This window comes from Solea senegalensis, linkage group LG8 (genome assembly GCF_019176455.1).
Source record: "Solea senegalensis isolate Sse05_10M linkage group LG8, IFAPA_SoseM_1, whole genome shotgun sequence".
Lineage (NCBI taxonomy): Eukaryota > Metazoa > Chordata > Actinopteri > Pleuronectiformes > Soleidae > Solea > Solea senegalensis.
In genome coordinates, this window is record NC_058028.1 from 867,964 (window position 1) to 884,626 (window position 16,663).

General features: G+C 43.3%; 2 protein-coding genes across 3 annotated transcripts; both read right to left on the minus strand.

Moving 5' to 3' along the window:
* Nucleotides 1-255: 255 nt before the first annotated feature.
* Nucleotides 256-10,491, minus strand: dhx36 (DEAH (Asp-Glu-Ala-His) box polypeptide 36). Its single transcript, XM_044032713.1, has 26 exons — nt 10,104-10,491; nt 9,495-9,646; nt 9,300-9,410; nt 8,947-9,166; nt 8,498-8,536; nt 8,227-8,397; nt 8,049-8,128; nt 7,568-7,642; nt 7,103-7,269; nt 6,937-7,018; nt 6,707-6,847; nt 5,748-5,853; nt 5,361-5,448; nt 5,114-5,169; nt 4,973-5,037; nt 4,435-4,578; nt 4,179-4,296; nt 3,445-3,543; nt 3,117-3,290; nt 2,806-2,892; nt 2,623-2,706; nt 2,436-2,535; nt 2,217-2,307; nt 1,901-2,021; nt 933-1,085; nt 256-855 (listed from the first exon to the last, which is right to left on the minus strand). Exons 1-26 carry the CDS (start codon nt 10,374-10,376, stop codon nt 667-669), a joined length of 3,186 nt encoding a protein of 1,061 aa, XP_043888648.1. The 5' UTR covers nt 10,377-10,491; the 3' UTR covers nt 256-666.
* Nucleotides 10,492-10,596: 105 nt separating this feature from the next.
* LOC122773107 (probable G-protein coupled receptor 149) lies at nt 10,597-16,150 on the minus strand. 2 transcript variants are annotated; one of them, XM_044031505.1, is made up of 5 exons: nt 15,012-16,150; nt 13,785-13,851; nt 13,248-13,684; nt 12,534-12,677; nt 10,597-11,483 (listed from the first exon to the last, which is right to left on the minus strand). In XM_044031505.1, exons 1-5 carry the CDS (start codon nt 16,005-16,007, stop codon nt 11,046-11,048), a joined length of 2,082 nt encoding a protein of 693 aa, XP_043887440.1. In that variant the 5' UTR covers nt 16,008-16,150; the 3' UTR covers nt 10,597-11,045. The 2 variants fall into 2 exon arrangements, with proteins under 2 accessions (XP_043887440.1, XP_043887438.1); XM_044031503.1 differs by having other exon boundaries at nt 13,785-13,965.
* Between the last annotated feature and the right edge of the window lie 513 nt (nt 16,151-16,663).

Sequence of the window (16,663 nt, forward strand, 5' to 3'; positions counted from 1 at the left end):
ACTTGTTTCAGCCATTGTTTTACTATCTGGATGTTGCACCGCGAGTTCTGATTCCGCCGTTTTTTTTTATTTATTTCAGAAGCGAGGTTCTTCACACACACACACACACACACCTGAAAATCAGTTTTGGAAATGAGAAACAAAACTACATAGTATGTCTTGACAGTGGTGTCATCTCACAGCTTTCTGATCCATTACTTTCAGTTATTATGACCTAATGGGTGCTGTTCTGTCTAAACGTATAACTTGATACAGTTGTTGTATATCTGCTCTTTATTTACATGTAAACCCAAAACCAAATGTTTCCACATTACTCATTTGTACAGTTTCATTTAACATTACAGTGATTTTTAATACATTTCCTAAATTCAGACTATTAAAGTCAGACGTTATTATTATAATAATAAAGTTATATTTGAATTCCTCAGCTCATTCAGTGACTTTATGAACACATTCATGTATCAGTCCCATACAAACCTAAACAACAAAGTGTTTTTAAACATCCTATAATGTAATTATTATTTTAAAAATGACACTCGGCTGATCAGATGTTTTATTAGTATTTCAGATGAAAGTCAATTACAGTGATGTTTGTGTTTGTGGATGTTACCAGATGATGTGGAAACAGATTCATCAGCTCAGTGATGATTATCACAAATGTCTTTTCTAGTCATTGTCATCAGTGAAGTGAAGGTGTTGCCCTCTCGGGGCAGAAGTGCTCTTCTCCTGGGTGGTGATGAGGTCTATGATGGCTGTGATGACGGCACAGTCTTTGGACTGACGGTTATTCCAGTCGACAGGTGAAGGATTACGGATTTTCTCCTCCAACAGAGAATCCAACTCTTTCTTTAAGCTCTGGAACAGAAGGCAGCCAGAGGTTAGAGGTCACTTCACAGGACAGATTTGTTGGAGTGAATTTGTCCTTGACTTACCTTCACAAGGTGAGCGATGCGTGCTGGGGATCTGAAGACAATCCACTTGTCCACTGCTATGGTGTCCTGGTCCTCATCTCTCTGGATGCTGATGTCTCCTCCAAAAAACAGCAGCGAGAACGGGGACACTTCAGTGCAGTCATAGAGGAAGATCTGAGGAGAGACACAGAGTTGAAGCAGCAGCAGCAGCAGCAGCAGCAGCAGCAGCAGCAACAGCAGCAGCAGCAGCAGCAGCAGCAGCAGCAGATATGGACACTCTGAAGCATGAGAAGATAACCCTAACCCTTTGAGAGTTGAAAGGCAGCATGTAATCAAATATTCATTTGGTGAAAGTCACAGACTGAAGTCCCACTGTTAACCTTTAACCAGTGATGCTTTATTTTCCCACTTCAAAGGGACAACATGACAAAGAATCATCTGTTAGATCTCAGTGCTGCATGTGACTGCACTGATCATAATGTTTTATTGCAGACTCTGCTGGTTTGAATCAGACTTATCTGAGTCCAGTGTGTTCAAGTTAATGATAAAGCCTCATTACAAACAAAAGTTAATTGTGGAGTTCCACAAGGCTCAGTGCTCGGGCCTCTACTTTTTACCTTCTATGTGCTTCCACTTCACACAACTCTCTCTCGCCTTCGTGATTGATGAATTAAAACTGCACGAGTCAAGCCAACTGGAACCTGCTTTGGAATTAAGTGTACTTTCACTACTACAGATATTATTATTATTGTATTATTATGATACTATAATGTAATTATAGTCTAATTGTTTAGCTGCTGCTTATATGAATGACATCATAGTTGTATAAACATAGATCTGTTTAAACTTATAACCTGATATAATTGTTATCTATCTGCTCCGGGTCTCTCTTCTGTCTCTACCTCGTCTCCCTCCACTGCCCCCTAGTGTTGAGAACGTGTATGTTATGACTCAGCGCTTTACAAATAAAGTTGAATTGAATCACTCACACTGCTAGTTTTCATCTTCAGGTGGTAAATGAGCCACGTGTAGTTGAAGTCCGTCTCTTCAGCGTTGACGGATTTCGGGTGGATACAGACTTTTCCATCAGCCTGGGTGTAAACTTTAACTCTGAAAATGAACGAATGAATGAATGAAACATTAGCCTCACCTTTGTCATCAGTCACGTGACCTCATTCCGTGGAAACATTTCATTCACACATTCACTGGAAGCACAGGTCACCCAGAGAATGAAGTTTACGTTTGAAGATGAAAGTATTGACGAGATATTAAAGAGTGAAGGACAGTGATTGTCCACAGACTCACCCCGGCCTCTTTCTGCTGTGGGACGGTCTGATCATGGCCACCTTTGGATACAGACCTGCTACAATCACTGCTTTGATTAACTTCTCATTGTCTGAGGGGAAAAACAAAAATAAATGAGCACTGCTACATTCACATTTCATAATTCATCAGTGTTTCATCAGTGTTTCATCAGTGTTTCACAGCCTGGTTTTAACACTGAGATGAATGAACTTCACTTACCTGAGTTGATGTTAGATTTGGGGTCTTTGGGGTTCTTGCTGCTGACAAAACCTACATGCATTAGATGTTCAGCAAACTGAGCCTTCATGTTGTGCAGCATCTGAATGATAAAAGGACAAAAAAGACCACATGAAGACCTGAACTGTCCACAGAGAAAAGCCCTTGGTCTAGTTTGTGCCGAGCTCACCTGAAGAGTATTGGCAGACAGAAAGTTATCCCAGCAGTATTCTCTCTCATATCTGACGCCACGCTGTTTGGTTTCTTCCCAGCCCTGGACAAACATGGACGATCAATCTGTCTGTCTGTCTGCCTGCCTGTCTGTCTGAATGTGTACAAAATACAGAAATAAAGGACAAAGGTGTCGTCTTACCTGGAAGGCATTGACAATGGTGAGGTGGTCACTCTTTGAGTTTCTGGACAGAGTCTTCCTCCTCATGTCCGCCATCTTCTCTTTACCCTGAGAGACAAACAAATGCATTAACAGGCTTTTCTTTAAATGAGTGATGAATTTATTCTTTACACGGTGGATGAACTTTAAACACATGAATTTACATTTTGTTGACAATTAAATGAAAAACATTCGTCACATTTTCTGAATCCGACTTGATGACAATGGTTAGGATTTTTCCTGAAGTTGGTAGTTCAAGTCCAGAAAAGTGTGCATTTGTGTTGCTAGGTTACCAGTGGAATGAAGAAAGGGTCTTTGAAGCTGAGTGACGCAGCGATGGTGAGAACAGGGTCGAGGCAGCCCAACAAAGCTCCAAACAGAATCAGTTTGCCAATGTGAGGCTCCACAGGAAGACGAGCCAGGTGGAAACCCAGAGCCGTCAGGTTCTCTGACCGGTCCAGAGCGTTCTAACACACACACACACACACACACATACATACAGGTTAAATACAGGTTAAATAAATTAAAATAAAATTAAAAATAAAAAACTAGAAATGGATACTTGTTTATATATGTATATAATACAATAATACATTTTTAATAAACTCTGCTTTTCCTCACCAGGTCCATGAGGTTCTTGATGGCGAGGTTAATGGCATTTTCAGTCGGAGGGTCCGGAGCTTTCTCCAGGAATCGAGCTATGGACCCAAGCTTCAGAATCTAGGCAGCACAAATATGACATCACATTACAATCCACTGAGCAAACACACATTTGAAAGTGTTCATATTATTCAACCTATGAATGGGTTAGAGTTCTCTCTGCTCTGATGCATTAGTGCACACATACAAATACATCTGACTGTGAGCTGAAGAGATAGATTTAAATGTGTCTCGGTGCAAAGAAGAAAACTAAACAGGACGATAAAATAGTGAACAAGCAAAGAAGAAACATGGTTTAGGATTGGAACAATTGTGTTAGCCACCAAAAAAGAGAGGGCAAAAGAGCTGGAGGGCAAAAGAGCTGGAGGGCAAAAACCATGAGTCAGTGCTGGATGTTCAAGCTTTGTTCTCATCAAACTGAAGAGACTGTAATTCAACTGCACCACTGTCCACATTCAACCTCTTAAAAACAACAACACTGTCCTCTAAAAGAACAACGTTGTCCTCTAAAACAACAATGTTGTCCTCTAAAAGAACAATGCTGTCTTCTAAAAGAACAACGCTGTCCTCTAAAAGAACAATGTTGTCCTCTAAAAGAACAACGTTGTCCTCTAAAAGAACAACGTTGTCCTCTAAAACAACAATCATCTCATCTTATAAGGCAACAGTGTATCATTTCTCTCCAAACACACAACCTTGATCTGCAGGCACAGCTCCTCCAGTGGCGTCCTCATGATTTCAGGTAGTTGATAGTCGTCCAACAGCTCTGCCCTGAGGCCGTTGTACAGATGATAGCACTTCCCTGGACGCACTCTACACAAGAGCAGAGGTGGGAGAAAGAATGTATGTGTTAGTGTGAATCACTGGGTGAATCTGTGGGAGGAAGCTGCACACAGGAAGCAGCTCAGATCTAACACAGGAGTGTATCTAGAGTGCATCTCTGCCACTCACCTGCCAGCACGTCCTTTCCTCTGCTTGGCGTTGGCCACACTGACCCACTCAGCGGTCATGGTGCTGATGTTGTTGTTAGTGTCAAAGTTGGTCTCTTTAATCTTTCCTCCATCTATTACATACACAACGTCATCGATGGTGATGCTGAGAGGAAAAGAGGAGAGAGTCAAACAAATGGAATACACACACCCACACACACACGCATGCACACACACGCACACGCAAACGCAAACGCAAATGCAAACGCACACACACAGGCACGCACACACACACACACACACTGCACATACACACACACACACACACACACAGACGCTCGCGCACAGACACTGCGCACACAGACACATGCACACGCAGCACACACACACGCATGCACACACCGCGCATGCAAACGCAACACGCACACACACACACACACACACACACACACACACACACACACACACACACACTGACACATACACACACACACACACGCACATGCACGCGCACACACACACACAATATAACGAGACACACACATAGTGTACATACTTACCTGGTCTCCGCTATATTAGTAGCAATCACAATCTTTGTAACTCCAGGAGGAGGTCGTTTAAACACCTGAGGAAAGAGTGACATGCTTTGTTTCTTCAGTTTTTGAAAAAGAGAACACAGAGTGAAACAGAAGAGGACTGACCTGCGTCTGGTTAACAGTGGGCATTAGAGAGTGTAAAGGGATGATAATGAAGCGCTCTGCAAAATAAAGACGTTACTATACACTGTCACAGATACAAGCACGACAAATAACAACTCATATCATTATTCATTTATATTTCACTTGATACACACCACACTACTCTGTCCACACAAACCACGCAAATATATAACATCACTGTGTGTGTGTGTGTGTGCGTGTGTGTGTGTGTGTGTGTGTGTGCGCACACCTGATTTGAACATCTGCTGAGCCATGAGAAGGTCATTGAGGCTGCTGATGTTGTCCCAGCCAGGGAGAAACACCAGGATGGCTCCTTCCTGTGAGACAAAAACACAGAGTCACAGCAGAACCACGGCAGAACCACAGCAGAGTCACAGCAGAGTCACAGAACAGAGTCACAGCAGAACAGAACCACAGCAGAACCACACAGAGTCACAGCAGAACCACAGCAGAGTCACAGCAGAACCACAGCAGAGTCACAGGAACCACAGCAGAACCACATCAGAACCACGGCAGAACCACAGCAGAACCACAGCAGAGTCACAGCAGAACCACAGCAGAACCACGGCAGAACCACAGCAGAACCACAGCAGAGTCACAGCAGAGTGAAACTTACCTGCTCATGAAGCACAATGTAACGGATCAGTGCCAGGATCAGCTCCAGGTCAATCTTGTCATTATTGTCCAACATCTGCAGTGTCGTAATCGTGTTGTCAGAATACCTGCAAAACATAAACAATCATTTAATGAATCAACAAATGATCAATAAGAAACACAAAGATTTAACTGACAGAGGTCATGACCTTTGATGAATCTGTTCCAAAGTGATTTTCTTTTTTTTCAATTCAGTGATCATTGCCATGTCGATTGTAACAATGTAACAGAAAGTTAAACTCAGACAACATGGGAATGTAATGATCATTAATAATGTTTCCACTCCAGGTTTAAATGTGTAAAGGTGCGTCACACTGTAACGCCATGACCACATGTATTTACACCTGGTACTAACGTGTGTCTCCAGTGTCCACATCAAGATCTGATCACTGTCCCATCACAGTCTAAAACTACTTTTAACAGCAATAATGAGACTTTACTTTGTCAGAAGTGTCTGTAAGTCGTCAGCAGTCGTGACAAACTGGTGACAAACTGGTGACAAACGTGATAAACTGGTGACAAACTGGTGACAAAGTCAAACTGGTGACAAACTGGTGACAAACTGGTGACAAACTGGTGACTTCAGTCGTGACAAACTGGTGACAAACTGGTGACAAAGTGTGACAAACTGGTGACTTCACAAACTGGTGACTTCAGTCGTGACTTCAGTTGTGACTTCAGTCGTGACTTCTGTCGTGACTTCAGTCGCTTCAGTCGTGACTTCAGTCGTGACTTCTGTCGTGACTTCAGTCGCTTCGGGTGACTTCAGAACTTCAGTTGTGACTTCAGTCGTGACTTCAGTCGTGACTTCAGTCGTGACTTCTGTCGTGACTTCAGTCGTGACTTCAGTCGTGACAAACTGGTGACAAACTGGTGACAAACTGGTGACTTCAGTCGTGACTTCAGTCGTGACAAACTCACCTTCCGCGCAGAGCATGCTCATATAAAGGCCACTTGTCTTTGTACTCGGCCTCTTTCTCTTCTTTCTCTGGTCTGGAGTTCTGTCCCTGCCAAAAGCCTCTCTTCCATGACGGTCGACGGTCCTGATTCTGAGGGCGATATCTGCCAGTGGGACGTCACGCTGTTATCACAAACTGACAGGGATATTATGGGATATTTTGTGTGTGTGTGTGGGAGTAGTGTTGTTCCACCTAGTCATCTCTACAATGTCCTCGAGTAGGAACTCGTCCACAGGGAAAGTTGAGCCGGGGATGTGGATCATTGGACAGTTGTCTTCCAGGAAGATGAACAGAGAGGGAAATGATTAGATGAACGATTATACTGAACAACAGCTGGTGCGTCACATGACTGACTTACCAAAGTATTTGGAAAACTTCTCTGCATTGAGCGTGGCACTCATGAGGATGATCTTGAGATCATCCCGGAGCTTCAGCAGATCCTTCACGATGATGAGCAACACGTCTGACTGCAGGTTCCTCTCATGAATCTCATCTAACACCAAGTGACTAATACTGGACAAGAGTCTGACAGAAGCACAGACCACAGACAGGTTGAGTGGTAAAGCAGCCATTCTGTGTCCTGTGACTGAAGACATCACTGACACTGACACAGTGTGGATGAATGTACCCACAGTAATCTACATGTGGCGTCAAAACAAGAGTGATTCAAGCTCTGTGGCATTACTGAAGACACACACAATGATATGATGCTCTGTGTGTGTGTGTGTGTGTGTGTGTTAGAATAGTGTATCTTCTACAGTCAGTGAGGATCAAACAAACAGAGAGGAAGAGCAGCTGAAGTGATGATGATGATGACACTCACGGGTCTGAGCGAAGCCACTGAAGAATAATACCCGTTGTACAGTACAAGACTGAACCTTGTTTCCGTGGTAACCGGCTGAAAAAAACAAACATGTGATTCAAATTTCATCAAAACAGTGACAAAAAAAACAATCCTGATATTTTGTTAGTCTGATGAACAAAAGCAGTCATTTGAGCTGTGTCATGTGACGACTCTTTAGTATTATTATTATATTATTATATTATTATTATTATTATTACAATACGTGGATTTGTTTCATTCTCCCACGTTCACCCAGGTCTGATAAAAACCTGCTTCCACTGCAGGGTCATGTGACCCGGGAGTGAAGGCCCATTAAACACATTCCCACTCATGAAAAAGCAGGTTAGACCCAGGACTAACTAGGTCTTTTTTACCAGTGTAACCAGCTGGAACAACCCAACCAGACTAAATAAGACAATGGTGACGACACTACAGAACACATTTGTAAAGATGTCCTTACCTCTGTAGGCGGATCTGGTAACCACAAGAATTTCCATTGCCAACACTTTCTGCTCGCTCCGCTGCTACACGCTCTGCTACCTGACACACACACACACACACACACACACACACACACTATAGAGCCACAACAAAACATAACCCAGTAAATTCAGACATAAAGAACAGCAGATACGTACAGAGATGGCACTGATGCGACGAGGCTGTGTGCACACGACCCGGCACAATGAGCCCATGCCTCTGTTGATGTAGTCGTCCAGGATGAACTGTGTGACCTGAGTAGTTTTACCACAGCCAGTCTCTCCACTCACAACCAACACACGGTTACTGCGGATCAGCTCCACCAGCTCCTGAGGAGGAAAGGGGGATATTTATATTTATATTTTTCATGATCTAAAAAAACATATAAAAGAGAAATTGTGTGATTTGTGAATGTAAAAAAAAACAAACCTCTTTTTTGCCGTAAGATGGTAATTTTTCCCTGAATTTCTGCAAACACAAGAGACACAGAAAGCCATGAAATCAACACCTGATGACTCACATGACATAAATACTAGTTTATTACAATGCTCACAAGGTTTTCTTCCTCTTCCTTGAACAATGACATGTGTTATTAATGCTCCAGTGTTCTTCTGTTCTTTCTTTAAATAAATACACACACACACACACAATAGACACATACTTCTAATGTGTATTTCTAAAGTAAAGGACTGTAAATCACTTCTTCACATGTCGTGTGTGATGAAGGGAACAGCAGCAGCTGCAACAGTGATGTAGATAAGAAGTGTGATCTGAGTGAATGTTCAGGTGTATTTTCACCTGCAGATGATTCTATAATTGTATTCTTCACTGTGCTTTAATAAACTCACACACAGGTCGTGTGTCACACTTCAACTCACCAGCATTTCTCTGTACTTTGGATCTGATTTCTTGCTCATGAAGTCTCTCATCAAGTCATTGTCCAGGGAAGTGTCTCTGACTACTTCCTGAAACAAGAACTCTACATCCTTGTCTTTGCTTCTCAGTGTCCGTCTGTCCTCCTCCTTCTCCTCCTCCTGATGATCATCTTCATCCCACCTGTCTGGAGGTCCATCTTTATCGACTGTTGTAGTTGAGTGTCTGAACAACAACAACAACATGTATAAGTAAATAAAATGGATCACACAAGAAAAGTGTTATTGTGTGAATGTGGTACAAATCACCACACATTCACATTATTAATATTATGATGATGATCCACTGCTTTGTTTACCCGTGTGATTTTGAAGAGGATTTCTTGTGGTCCAGACTAAGTTCTTCCTCCTCTTCAGATTTAATGTCAAGCTTCAGTTTCTGCTCTTCAGGCAAATCCCCATCAAAGTAACTGCACACACACACACACACACATTAGAATCATGCAGAGAGGGAGACAGTGAACAAACAGTGAAGCTCTGTCAGACGCTCTCACCAGTGACTGTCGTCGTCTGTCGTCCAGCTGTCAGACTGACAGACAGTCGCGTGTCTGTGGTGTCTGTCTGGTAACGGCTGCTCTCTCTGAACACTGTGAAGCAGCTGAGTGATGTGCTGCTCTCTGTCCTCGTCCATCTGGACCACGGCTCGCTGTGCACAACAACATCAGACACTGTTTGTTATCCTTTTATAGTTTTATTGTATTTCTGTTTTTATGAATACTTTCTACAGTACTTTATTGTTTTGTTGTTTGTTGTGATGTCATTTCTTATATTTGATTTATCTTCTCTTATTTATCTCTGTTGTACAGCACTTTGTTTCAGCTGTTAGTGGCAGGGAATGTTACCTCTGTATTAATCTACACCGGGGGAACATTGAGGGCCAGGTGCCTTGCTCAAGGGCAGCTCATATCCACGAAGGTTTTTCACATGTGTCTAATTTACATTATACTTCAGAAGAACTGTTATAAAATGAACGCATGTTACTAATATGTTAGTAATAACACATTCATTCATTCATCAATCAGTGAGGAAAGTAAGGTTCTTCAACAATAATGAATTCAATGACGTCACGATGTGTGAGAATACCGTGTATCGTCCACACTTACCGATCTCCTGTCCGCCTGTTTCCTCCTCACTGCTCCGTACCTGGCGTACCACAGTCCGATCTCACGGCCCTTCAGGTGAGGAGGAGGCCGGTCCCGGTCCCGGTGTTCTCCTCCTCCTCCTCCTCCTCCTCGTTCTCCTCCTCGTTCTCCTCCTCCTCCTCGTTCTCCTCCTCCTCCTCCTCCTCCTCCTCGGTCCCACCGTTCTCTGCTCCCATCTCTGTGTCCTCGTCCTCCTCGTCCTCCTCTTCTTCCTCCTCTGTGACTGTAACTCATACCGAACCGTCGACTAAACCGTGATGTGACGTCACGTGAACGAATAAAGATTTCAACTGAGACACAAACAAAAAAGCCGCAGCACGAAAATCAACTTCCGGTCTGTCGCAGAAAATCCGCGTCACAACTGAGTGTTGCCAGATGATGACGTAGAGCCTCGTGATTGGCTGTCTCGCGCGAGCGTATCATTATTACCCCCCCCACACACACACACACAGAATATTGTTTTCGTCCTTTATTTGTTTTTCAGTCTCAGTTTTTACAGAAATGCCATGAAAACGTGTTTATTCACGTTAGTCACGTTTTCATCCTCATGTTGTCATGTAGGTCAGTCTCTTCACACATTCATTATCATGATTCACTCGTCATCACAGTAGTTGTGTGGCTAAACAATACACACAACAGTTTATTAATAAACATATTTGACCAGAAGGTGAATCACAGCACATGAATGAATGAATGAATGAATGGATGAATGGATGAATGATTCAAACACATGGGCATTTGTTTATTTTAGGAAAACAACGGTACAAGCACATGAATGAATGAGTGAACGAATAATGATTTAAAGACTTCAGACTTTCCTAACATTGCTAATCTGCAGATTAAAGTGGGATTAAACGTGATGATGTTTGCACAGTTAGTGGTCACTGAGTCAGAGAGTGTTTGTCACTCTTTCCTCTCTTCAGATTGCCTCTCGTAGGCCTCGTTGATCATCTGAATCTCTTCGTGATAGCCTGACGTGTGGTGCGTCTGGCGTCGGCTGTTGTGCCGGTGAGCTTCCACAGTGTCGGGGATGGTGATGTTCATGTTCTCCGTCTCAGGGTTTCCACTGGTGGGGATGAGCAGGGAGTAAGAAGCACTTTCAGCCAGGTCACAGGAGATGAAGCGGTTTTCCCGCCGCGAGTAACGCAGCGATGGTGAGCGCGCGTGTGTGGACGACTGGCTGATGTTGGAGATGATGGAGACGCTGTCCATGGCCTCCTCATTGTCACAGATCTCCAGAACCTCCAGGTGGATCCTGACATTGGTGTCCACCTCGCTGCTGCTGACCGGATCATCTGCTCTGGGCTCATGACCGACTGATTTGGAGCGATAAACTTCCACCTTTAAATCAGAGAGATTTACAGCATCAACACAATATCACTATTATTCATAGAACTCTTTAAACATGAGTGAGAGAAAAAACTACATTCTATAATATTTGTTTTCATATTTTTTTATCTCACATCACAAAAGCACATCAATCTAAAATGGACAAAAACATTGAAAGTATGATTTCATTATACTTTAAAACAAAAAACAACATTTTTTTACTTTAATCAGGTTCATATTTAACTTTATAGTATACTGGAGCATATACATTTATCTGATGTGTAGTATTACATGTCAAACACATTAATAATCCTTTAAAGTGTCTCCTATAGAGCGTGCCATCTTATACAATCATGATATATCACATGTGTACGAGTATTAGGGCCAGCCAAAAAAACTGAAACAGATTTTTTTTCTTTCTTGTGCCAGATTTTTTTTTGCCTGACTTTTATTTTCTCTTCTGCCAGATTTTCTTTTTTTGCCGTATTTTTTTTTTCCTTGTGCCGATTTTTTTTTTTCCTTTTGCCTGACTTTTCTTTTCTCTTGTGCCGGATTATTATAAATAAATTTTGCCTGATTTTTTTTTCTTTCTTGTGCTGGATTTTTTTTTTTGCCTGACCTTTATTTTCTCTTGTGCCGGATTTTCTTTTTTGCCGGATTTTTTTTTCTTGTGCCGGATTTTTTTTTTTGCCTGATGTTTTTTTCTTGTGCCAGATTTTTTTTTGCCTTTTGAAAAAAGTCATAACAGTAACATAAAATAAATACATTTAGAAAATATCAAAGTACTATAGTTGATGGCCATGGCTGCCTCTTCAGACACGGCTATAATAAGGAAATTCTCTCTCTTGTGGCAAGTATTAGGACACTGAAGAGACTGTGTCGGAAACTGAAATTGAATTTTTTTTGCCTGATTTTATTTTCTCTTGTGCCTGGAAAACACAGAATAAAAGAAACAACAACACAAAATACAACAATAAGACAAAGTCAACCCACAAAAACTGTGTGTGCTTGATTCAAAACCAGAATATCTGTCTGCAGTCTTTTAAGAACATGTGTCTTTACCTTCTTGGTGCTGTTTGGACAGATTGTGAGTCCATCACTGCTGACCTCATAGGTGGACAGAGACAGAGTCTTTCCTGTTGGTGCCTGCAGAGATATGGTTCCCTGGAAGGCACATAGAGGGACGGACAGACCGCCTGAAGACCGCTGTCCACACAAGACCAACAGAAGCTCAGTTATCTCTCTGTACTGTGTCTGTGTACCTGTCTGTGTACCTGTCTGTGTGCGTGCATGAGAAGAATTCTTCCACATAAATAAACTGTGGAGAAAACATCATGCTGTTATTATCAGTATCGATGTATTCTGTACATATTAATGATTGTTGTACATATCAATGACACGTCTAAGCTTGTAAATGTTCAGCTGCATGTGAACACACAGATCCACAGTGTGTCCAGAGAATAAAGAGAAAGATATCTTTAAGCTCTAATTCCACTCGTCCCTGTGGTGCTGAAGACCAGATAATGTGATCATGAGGAACAAAACACAAACACAGGCAGGAAACAACAATCCAATCACAGTCTATTTCAGTCTGACACAAAGTAAACAGACTATACATTAGATCAACTCTCTCCCAAACCTTCACCACGTCACAAGTTCATGGAGATGAACTTGTGTGAATCAGTGACTGTGTTTAAATTCACTTCACACGTCCCTCACTTTTCCACTGACTTGTAAACATCATCCTCTCATTTCCATAAAAAGCAGGTGCTGTACCTGTCTGGACGTTCTCTCTGATTTACTGCGACACCACTCCCAGTCCGTCAGCTGCATGGTTCCACAGTCCTCGTGGGACAGCCTCCTGTCCGGCCCGTCGAACACAGAGGACACATCAGTGTCCTCGCGCTCCCGCTGATGATGAGGAGGAAACACGTGGACACAACGGACGTCCGGACAGAGGTCGGACACAGTCTCTGCTGCGTCCAGCAGCAGTTCTGCACGAGACGAACTGTCAGCTGGACACGTGGTACTGAAGTCCAGAGCCGGTGCCAGACCAGAACCACGTTGTAGTGTATCAAGGTGTGAATGAAGAGGGTGGCAGTTAAAGAGTGTGTAACAGTCGGGCTTCTGAAGACACAGACTGTGATGAGACAACTTGTACACGCCACAGTTCTGATGGAAGGACAGACGGATGTCCAATCTTCTCTTCATGACTGTCACAAAAACAAAGAATCATGTCATCAAAGTCTGTCGGATCATAATCTACAGTATTGAGATGTCTTGGCTCTAGATAAGATGACGGATGTGTTCTACCTGACGACTGCTGATGTGGATCCTGTTTGCAGTTAATGAAGCAGCCACACGGCATGTGGATCCAGCGCTGAGACAACAGGAATACAGGAGTGAGCGCGGGAGCGAGCAGAGTAAGAAAGAAGCTCAGCGTCTCCACAGAAGAGCTTTGTGTCTTCACTGTGTGACGCAGCACAACCACAGTCTGTGAATGAAAGACTTTTTTAATAATATTATTCATATTATTTCCTTTGCTTTGAAAGATCAGAAGAATCAGTGAATCTTCTATCACACAGACACACAAACTCACCCCAGCCCAAGATTCAAATCACAAGCCCAGTTCCTTACCTCTTGTCCACAGGCTGCCCAAAAATAATAGTTTGTAATAAAATATTTAGTTTATGTTGCATTGTTGTGTAAAGTTTGGATGATAAAAACATACATTGTGATGCTTTTTATAAAAGAAAGAAATAAAGTGTTGATATATGTGTTTTTCCTGGTTTATTTCTCTGCATTTGTCCCATCCTAGAATTAGGAGCAGTGGGCTGCCACACTGAGTCCCACAGCTCTTTCGACCTGGTGGGGACTTGAACCAGCAACCTTCTGGTTACAAGCCAAGTTCCCTTTACACTTGGCCACGGGCTGTCCCTAGAATTGAACCCCTGACCTCAGGAACTCTAGTGTTTTGACTAAACCACGTATTGAAATGGTTAATGTGGTTAAACTTCAACAATGAAATGTTGTTTAAAAGCAAAATCACTCTCAACGTCATCATACTGTCATACGGCCACATCGACCCTGACCTTGACCTGTGACCCTGACCCCTGACCCCTGACAGAACGCCCTCTCAGGTAAATCAAACGTTTAGGAATTTAATGTAAATGTTCTGACAATATTTTTATGTAGACAACAAGGCAAAGAGTAGATATGTTGTTTACACGTGTTTGTCATAAACATAAACGTTTAACTTCATTTAGTAATAATGATACTTATGTTATAATGTTACAAAACCATCATCTTTAAATAAGATCAATCTAAATGATGATGATGATGTGAAATGTAAATATTCTCCATTCATGTTGAGATAAGATAATATTCTCTAAGATTATCCTTAAAACAGGTACAATATCATCACATTCTAGTTGATATTTGTATAAACAGAGTGAATTGTGTTGATAAACTGTTTCTTTCTATAAAACATGAACGTGTCATTGTTTTGTTTGTTGTGTTGTTGTTGTTGTTGTTGTTTACCATCATCGGCATCCACAACACAACTCTGAGCAGCGCCACAATCATGGAGAAGCGCTTCTGCGCAAACAGCAGCGGCGTGTGCGTCACTGCAGCTGTCCTCTGTCCTCTCACACTGTCCGGGGACAGACCGCTGTCCTCTGTCCCTCTGTCCGGGGACAGACCGCTGTCCTCTGTCCCTCTCCGCTCCGTCGCGCACGAGCTCGGGCTCAGTTCGTTGTACGCCCCGAAACTTTTGGCGACGCTGTCCCGGGGAAGAGAGCGCGCAGAGGCGCCGTGTCCCCTCGACATGTCCACACAGGACGGGGACAGTAGAATCCTGTGAGGCTCGGTCGAGCACAGAAGCTCGTGCGTGAGCGGGACGAAGAAAATCAACAACCCGCACAAACTGAGAGAATATAAAGAGAAAAGCAACATGACGTAGACGCCGCTGCTGTCAGGGAAACAGCCGAGAGTGAGTGGAGTGAAAGTTCCCCATCCACACAGAGGAAGGACACTGACGGTCAGACTCACTGACCAAACACCCACGACTGCCCACGTCACTGCCACTGGTGTGCGCCCTGAGCCGAACACGCCGAACTTTCTGGACACATAGAAAGTGTAAGCTGCTATGAGACACGCCTTCATGTGACTGGACACACCCTGGAACACGTACAGGAGTCCGGACACAGTGCACAAGCTGCTGGAGCCTCTTCCTCCTCCTCCTCCTCCTCCTCCTCCATCATCTGCTCCATCATCTGCTCCATCCGTCTCCCACTGAAGCAGCAGGAACATGGACAGAGGAGCCACACTCAGCAGGTCATCCACAGACATGGACGCCACGATCACGCACAGTGGGTTCTTCCTCCAGCTCCTCAGCAGAAAGACCAGCGAGTACAAACCTCCCACTAACGTAGCGGCGGCGATAATTACGCACAAACCGAACAGCAGCAGTCGCACGTGCCTGTCGGTCTTGTCGTTCGTGGCCGTGGAAAGACTCTGGTTTAGCGTCGTGGACATTTTCTCAACTCATCTGTCTCGTTTGTCACTTTCTTTAACTGATGATTTGTGACGATGAGACACAACGATGTGAATGTGTGGCCGGTGCCGGTGCTCTGGTGCCGGTGCTCTGGTGCCGGTGTTGTGGTGCCGGTGCTCTGGTGCCGGACTGAAAACACACTGATAGCTGCTTTACGCGCTGTCGTCATCCCGCTCTCCTGTCACGACAGTCACGTGGCGCAGCTTCAAACGTAAGGCTGCGCATTCATGTTTCATTTATTCAACACAAGAATCACTCTCACTCTGTGTGTGTGCGCGTGTGTGCGTGTGTGTGTGTGCGCGCGCGCGTGTGTGTGTGGCCCTGTTGTGTTGAAGGACGCCTCAGTTTGTTTATTTATCCATTTATCACTGAAGATAAACAGGTTCTATATTTACACACACACACACACACACACAGAGAACGTGTACATCATGTGATAAAAAGGTGAACGTGTGACTCAGCATGTTTTCATAAACTTTGTGATGAATAATGAAATAGAACAGGAAGTAAAATCTCACCTCCACCATCTCTTCATGTGAGGAGACATAATCTGCACTTCAGTGTTCTGTTAGTATGTGAACATAACGTATTCATTCATTCATTCATTCATAAATGTCGTCTTTATGGTGAAAACATT